Source organism: Coffea eugenioides, chromosome 2 (genome assembly GCF_003713205.1).
Source record: "Coffea eugenioides isolate CCC68of chromosome 2, Ceug_1.0, whole genome shotgun sequence".
In the NCBI taxonomy this organism is placed as follows: Eukaryota; Viridiplantae; Streptophyta; class Magnoliopsida; order Gentianales; family Rubiaceae; genus Coffea; species Coffea eugenioides.
The window spans coordinates 25,281,816-25,289,445 of record NC_040036.1 but is presented as its reverse complement, the minus strand read 5'-3'; the positions used below and the strand labels follow the sequence as shown (position 1 = coordinate 25,289,445).

Below are 7,630 nucleotides of genomic sequence, written 5' to 3'. Positions count from 1 at the left end.
TTCCACCCCTTACAGTTCCTTCCCTTGCCTTTCTCTGCAATATGATGATTAGCACTCAACCTCCCACACCTTATCTCCCATTTGTCTGTTACCTCCATCCTGACCTCCTTCACTTCAACTGCTATAAGTTGCTCCATCCTTTTTTCTGTCTCACAATCCATCCAACCTTGATCATACATCACCCCCACTGAATTTTGTTCTAATCTTATCTCTTCAGTCTTTCCCTCCCCTACTTCCTGAACCTTCCCTATTGTAATAACTTCCCTCTTAACTTGCTCCCTTACCCTCCTCTACACTCCCTTGCACTTCCTTCTCTTTCATCCCTTTACTACCCTCAGTTCCCTGCAAGTTTTCCTTACCCTCACTCTCCTCCCTCAACCCCACAGTACCTACTGTTGTCCCTAAGGTATTCCCCTCCACTATATGGAAATCCTCAGTATATGTCAGAAATAAGCTTGGAGGTCCATTATTATTACTGTGACACGAGGTGGACTCCTTGTGGTTGTTACTACTCGGATTTTGCTCTTTCTCACTACTACTCTTTCTATTAGGACTCCTAGGGAAACTTGCCCTTAGCCAGTTACCATATTGTTGTTCCTCTTTCATTGCAGAACCTTTCAAACCACAATTCTTCTCATTGTGGCCAATGATCCCACAACAAAAGCAAAAATCCGAGCATTTTTCATACCTAAATTCTACCCATCTCAACTTGCCATTAGACTTAACCATAGTGCCTCTAGGGAGAGGTTTAGTTAGATCAAATTCCACAAGTAATTTCATATGTTTCCCCTCTTTGCCTCCATGATTATCTCAAAAACATCACTGAAAATTCCCATATCTTCCTCCCCACCTCTCTATTAATCCAGTGAAGGGGTAGATTGCATACCTGTACCCATATCCTCCCCTTATCAAACACTTCCAAATCATCCTCAATGCCTTCCCTCCACTTCAACAGTATTAGCGGCTGTCCATCATAGATCCATGGCCTCCCATTCAAAGCTCGCTCCAGATCTAATTTTTGAGCGAACGAAAATTGAAACAGGTTAGTCTGGATCTCCGTCACCTTCAGGTTTTTGGGATGGAGCCACATATTCTCCGCGAAGCTCATAACACCATTTGTATTCGCTTTCTTCTCTCCCCAGACTTTCCCCATCAGACTCAGACTGCATTCCTCCACACCTTTTGTGAACTCCTCCTCCTCCAGCCATACGCCCTGTCTCTCAGAGTTTGAGAGAGTAAATCTCCTCATCACCTCCTCAAGATTATCCATCCTTCGCAGAAACCACAGACCTTAACCGCTCCAAGCTAATTGATCTTACCTCAGCTGAGCAGAATGGAGCTGCCACTCTATGCTTTCCTCGCCAAGTACCTACACCACAAACAAACAGAAGAAACGACGAGAGACAGACACTTGACTCAACAATTGAGAGATATAACCTGGAACAAACTTTGGAAGACTTTGAATGCATTGATTCCTGCAAAATTTCAGATCTAGCTCAGAGTTCGATCCCAGGCTCCCAAAATAGAAATTCCTAATTTAGATCAGAAAAATGGCGCCAAACTATAATAGGAAATACTTGAAATGAAAGATTGCTGAAAGTGGAAACTTGAATGGAGAATGTCTATTAGTTATTTTGGAAAGAGTGAAAGGAAAAGGCCACCCACTACGGGGGAGAAAACTCTCTTAGAGAGAGGAGGGACTCTCAAAGAAAGAGACAATAGAAATCAACATTTGGATAATAATTTATTCAGATCCCCCATCAACACTTGAATAATTACAAAATTATAAAGAAAACTTCCCTCAACTTGCCCCTTTAGAAATCTAAAACAAGTTCACATGTCTTTTATCTTGTATTTTAAAATTCAAAATCACGTTGCAAAATTGTGAGAAAAAATCTATAAATTTTTGAACCAAATTATTCACAAAGCGTTTTAGTATCGCTTTGTTATCATATTTTTCATCGTAAAATATGTAGTAATTGAAAATTATATCTTCGTATAACTGTGATTTTAATGCATTATCGACGTAACTTTTGCTATACATTTCTATCTTTGTCCCCACTGATCTTGGGTCTTGGTTTCGCCACTGAGTGTGGGGATTTGAGAATAGGTTGATGCCTGATCAAATTTTTATAATCATCCTGACCTGGGGATGTTCCAAGCAAGAAGCATATTTCCTGCTTACCATCCAGTAACAAATTGGGTCGTTCGGACACTGGATGATCGGGTATAATCAAGTCTACTCCGTTCTGGCCCTTAAGGCCAATATATCATCTGGGAGGCCTTACGCAGACTAACACCGTCGCCATTTTCAAGACCTTTCTCTTTTGGGCCTCGAACCTGACTTGAGCCTCAAATTAGTGGTATTGAATAATGGATCACATCTCACTCCTCGGTTTTTTAATAGTTTTGGGCGGCCCTGAAATTCTTCCTCATCCACGAGACAATTTTGGACCGTTTCTTCACATATTAGTATCCTCTGTCATCCAATTCAACATCTTTTTTTTTTTTGAATTCGATTGATTTGCAGGTTTAATTAGGTTGTAAATGAATTGAACTTTTATACTACGGAGTTCGACTTGAATTTTGGACTCGATCTCGAATCTTATATGAGTTTAAAATTTAAAATTGAGTTCAATTCAATATGCTTGAATTCAATTCTAAAGCTAGGAATTTTAGTTAAATTTTTAATAATATTTTACCAATAATACATGTGTAAAATTTACAAATAAATTAATTAATGTATAATTTTTTAAAAATAAAAATATGTAAAAAATTATTCATGCCTTATCAAGCCGAATATATACAAATTCAATTGAATACTTCAATCAATCTCGAATTTGAGATAAAATTCAAGTCGAGCACCTAATGAGTCGACTCGAACCGTTTGCTAAAGCGTTCCATGTTGTTTAATTTAAAGTCTCGGCTTCAAGCATGTCGTTCCTGCAGCACTCAAATTCATAACAATCATTAGTTTCCAAGTAATGTGAAACATGTCCTTTCAGCAAAAGTTTGCTAAAAGATGTCGAACCTGTTCCTTGGAAATTCCAGTGGGTCAAAAGAGTATGATTGATTCTCAATGATATGCTTTGGGAAATGGGGCAGGAACGGTTGTCAGTTCCTGAAGGTTACGCCAGTGACAATCGTTCCTGAAGGTTCACGGCCACGATGTGGCCTCAAAAATTTGTGTGGTTCAGATTACACCATGTAATTCGATTTTCACGCCATGTGTGGGGTCCACAAAAAAGTGTTGTAAAATTACGTCGTGTGCAAAGTAAGTTACATCGTGTGCAATGAAAGTTACGCGCTGTGAAAAATGAATACAACGGGCACAAACGGTTTGTGCCCCTTGTCCTATGCTTTGTTACCATAACGTAGTGCAAGTAGTAACTAATGTCGTGTCATTTGATTTCTCCCTTGCGGTTTCTGCGTAATCTCGAATCCCTGTGGACATTATTATTATCTGGCTCTTTTAACCTATTTAACTTCTTTGCCTGTCAAGGGAATTGGCACAGGGAGCAACTAAGACGTAAACTACTAGTTATTGATGGTGGATGTACACGAATTTCGAAAGAGAGTCATAATCCATAACTCTTTTCTAGCTTAGATGTAAGATGGTGCCATCTCTTTTGGAATCGAGCAAACGCTTTTGCAATATCCTTGGAGCTTTTATGGAAAACATGACAGAACTTTACAAGTATCATTGGTTCATTAGAGTGTACGTTATTAGGTCACTAAATAAATTTTTTTTATTAACTTCATAAAGGGAACTCTAAAGGTGCACAGAATGATGATTAAGGCACTTAAGTACTTTGATTACACATTCAGGTTAATCTTCCTTTTTGTCCACTTGACTAAATTTATGAAAGAATCTAATTCGTGGTCAAGGATGGATACAGGGACAAAAGACTATGCCCATGAAAACCAATTGGTGCCTTTATCAAAAGAATTAAAAGGGAATATTGAAGAATGCCAAGCTTAGAGCATCAATACCTTTTCTGTGACCACCAAAACAAACCATCAACACAAAACAAGTGAAATGTATAATTGACTAAAAACAGAAGCAATCAAAAATGCCGAGAAGCCTTCAACAACACAAACCTCAATTCACCACCTTAGCTCTCAGGCTCTCTTCTTTCTTTCTTCTCTTGGTTCTGTCTAACCAAAGCCACCATGTCAAAGCTAATATTTTCATCTATTCAGACTGCTCTGAAGGAAAGTACCAGCCAAATTCTCCCTACGTAACCTACCTCAACACTTTACTATCTTCAGCAGTAAACTCAGCCTCTCAGTCTCTTTACAACAGCTTTGCTCTCGGGAATGATAGCTCAGCACCAGCTGAAGCCTCGATATATGGTTTATACCAGTGTAGGGGTGATTTGGAAACAAAGGATTGTGCAACATGCATGGCAAGTGCGGTTAACCAAATTAATCTGGTTTGTCCTTACACTTACGGAGCTATTTTGCAACTTGATGGCTGCTTTCTCAGATATGAGCACATAGATTTTCTCGGTAACCCGGATACAAGTCTTAGGTACAAGAAGTGTGGCAAAAGTGCAAGCAGTGATGCAGAGTTCTTGAGGAGAAGAGATGCTGTTCTTGCTAATATGCAGGGTTCTATAAGTTTTAGGGTGAGTACTTCGGGCTTAGTTGAAGGCTATGCACAGTGCATAGGTGACTTGAGTGAGGCAGACTGTTCTTCTTGTTTAGCTGATGCTGTTGTGCAATTGAAGAGTTTGTGTGGATCATCTGAGGCTGCAGATGTCTTTTTAGCACAATGCTATGCTAGGTATTGGGCATCTGGATATTACGATTCCTCAGGTTTACAGCTCCTTTCTTTTTTTGGCTTTTGCTTGATTAGTTTTACTTTAGCAGTAGCATAACCCTAATCATATACTCCCAGTTACCGCGATTCCTAACTAGGTTCTTGATATGATGCCTACTTCCATTCATGTCTGCAGTATGGGCGATTTAAAATTTCATGACCTAGTAAGTGCTACTTTAAGCAGCTTGACTACTTTATTTCGATCTCAAGACAATTGGGAGTGCTGCAGATAATGAGAATCCAACTTTTAGTTAAAGCACAGGGTCTACATATATTCTTTTCTCTTTTCTAAGCTTTCAAATAGTTTACCTATTCTGTTGTTTTGGGTCTAATGATGAGCTTTGCCATATTCTACTTACTACTTTTCCTAATCAAGTTTAATGTCATTTCTTTGCTGGAAAAGGGGTGTCGACTTTTTATCATCAAGTCAAATTTCCAGTTAGTGCAATCAAGTGCATTGCATTTTAGTTAATTGAAAGCCAATACGAGATGTGAAGAATAAGTATCCAAAAGGAAGGTACCGGTATTCTATAATAGTGCAATGCTGACAGTGATACTCTTTAGTCAAAATTAGTCTCTTCCAGCATCCAATATAAGTTTTGCTTGCATGGCAAAAACTATAAAGCTTCAATTGTTAAAATCTAGGACTATATTGCAGTAGTCCAATAAAAAGTATATTTGCTTTGAATAAAATCATGATTTGGGAATTAGCAGTCCAGCCTTAGTCTTTATCTTTTTATGTTCGAAAAATTTGGAACAAAATCTGGTCATTTCATTGCTGGAAATGGGGTGTCACCATATTATCATCGACTTGAATTTCTAGTGCCTACATTTGCCTTTAATCAGTGTAGTTGATTGGTGTTGCATTAACTTACAGATATGCACGCAATAAAAATCATACTTGCCTAGGAAGAATTATTGGCCTTAGTTGTTAAAATCTAGGAATATATTTTCTTTAGGAAGTCGTCCAGTTTGCTTTCTAAATTCGGATATTTTGGACAGCTCTGCTCCATGAAACCCCTTTGTTTTTTTGGTGTTTACAAATGAAAATAGATTCTTCCCATGGCAACGATGACGAAGTAGGAAAAACAGTAGCAATCATCGTGGGAAGCGTAGCGGGCTTTGCCGTACTCATTGTTCTTATTTCGTTTTGCCGAACGGCTGTCCGTAAGTTCCTCTTTCAAACAATATATAGTACTTAATAATCATCCCATTTCTTTTCTAATGTGTTTTTAATAAACATGTCTCTCTCTCTCTCTCTCTCACACACACAAATATATGTATTTGATTGGAAAATCATTAGATTTAACTGAGCAAATCGCATTGGACGATTTTCAACCAATTTATTAATAATTATGACTTCTATTTCTATAAAAAAAAAGGGGTTATTATTTCGAATTCAATCTTTCGATTACATTATTAGTGGGTAGTGCTACTTAGCATAGCCTAACGTTAGTATTCTTCTGATTATTGGATGGATTCAAATATTTGCAGATTAATGAAGGACCTCTATTCCAAGAATTGCAAAGTTGGCCACGCTGCTGGATCTGGACAAGAGCGCTTATGTTCTCTAAGGATTCTTGTCAGTTGTGACAACATTTTGCCCTTTAGCTTTTAGGCCTTTCCTTGACCCGTTTAAAAACCAATACCCAATGGTAATGCAGGAAAAAGGATTCTTGTACCCCATCTTCATCTTGGTTGTGGTATAACTAAGTACCATATATTCTAAAGTTGCATGCACCACTACTATGAGTCTTATCTTCATCAAGGGTAAGGATTCGGCTCGAACTCTCCATAGAAAAAACACTTCACAATGTTTGTTCCCCAATCCCATCGTTTTGTTTCTTTCACTTTTTTGGTTGGATAGCTCCCGAATGCGTTATCCAGCTTTCATCAAATCCAGTAAGTATTGGGATCAAAAGATGAATGGGATTGGGGAAGGCAAAAGCGTTGGGCCAACCCAAAGACCCTGTCCCGCCCTATCTGGTACAATCATATACAGAACAAAACAAGGAACTAACAAAGACAATCTCCACGTGGCTTCACGTCCGATTTTTTTTTTCTTTTTTCTTTTTTTAAGTAGGAAACATCATATCAATTTTCTGAATACCTCATCACATCTACTTCTATTAGTGATTTAATTGCATTTGTGGCAAATAAAAAAAAAAGAGAAAAAAGAATGTAATAGAAACACATAGCATCGGTGGAGTGTTGCAAAGCTTGCCAAAAACAGGCCCTTAAGGATCGAGGAATCTGAAGATAGGGAAATGAGAGGTGACCCCGATTTCCCCTAGTCCCAACAATATCGGCCTGTTTAGTGTTTTGGATCTCCAGATCATATCAGCCCATTTAGGAAAAGTCCGACTTAAAACTTGTTAGATTGAGAGTTCCACCTGAATCCATATATAAAACTTGTAAAAAGAAAAAAAAAAGAGTAAAGAATGAGAGAGGGAGGTAGGACCACAGCAAGGTTTGACAATTCATCTTTGTTTTGTTTATGGGGAAAAGAGAATCAAAATTTAAGAATGCATCAAATGGAATATGTTGAACTTCGCTCTTTGTTTTCATCTCTTTGCATCTTTCTCACTACCTTGAAATTCTTCCACAAAACTATAGAATAAAACCATTAAAGAAACCAGTGGAAAAGAAAACCAACTTACCAAAGAAAAAAAAAAAAGTTAACCAGGTGATTTAGCCAAGAAGAAGTTAGTCGAATGAAGGTATGCATATTAGGATGCAGGAAAGGATAAAGTTAGTCGAGTGCAAGCCAAGCCAAGAAGAAGTCTTTTCTACTAGTTTAACATT

The 7,630-nt window shown here is 38.1% G+C and overlaps 1 protein-coding gene across 2 annotated transcripts; it reads left to right on the top strand.

Moving 5' to 3' along the window:
• Positions 1 to 4,027: 4,027 nt before the first annotated feature.
• LOC113763117 (cysteine-rich repeat secretory protein 15) lies at positions 4,028 to 6,600 on the top strand. Of its 2 annotated transcripts, XM_027306844.1 has the most exons (3): positions 4,028 to 4,821; positions 5,879 to 5,992; positions 6,320 to 6,600. In XM_027306844.1, the coding sequence occupies exons 1-3, from the start codon at positions 4,074 to 4,076 to the stop codon at positions 6,322 to 6,324; spliced, it is 867 nt and encodes a 288-aa protein (XP_027162645.1). In that variant the 5' UTR covers positions 4,028 to 4,073; the 3' UTR covers positions 6,325 to 6,600. The 2 variants fall into 2 exon arrangements, with proteins under 2 accessions (XP_027162645.1, XP_027162646.1); XM_027306845.1 differs by lacking the exon at positions 5,879 to 5,992.
• Positions 6,601 to 7,630: the final 1,030 nt, after the last annotated feature.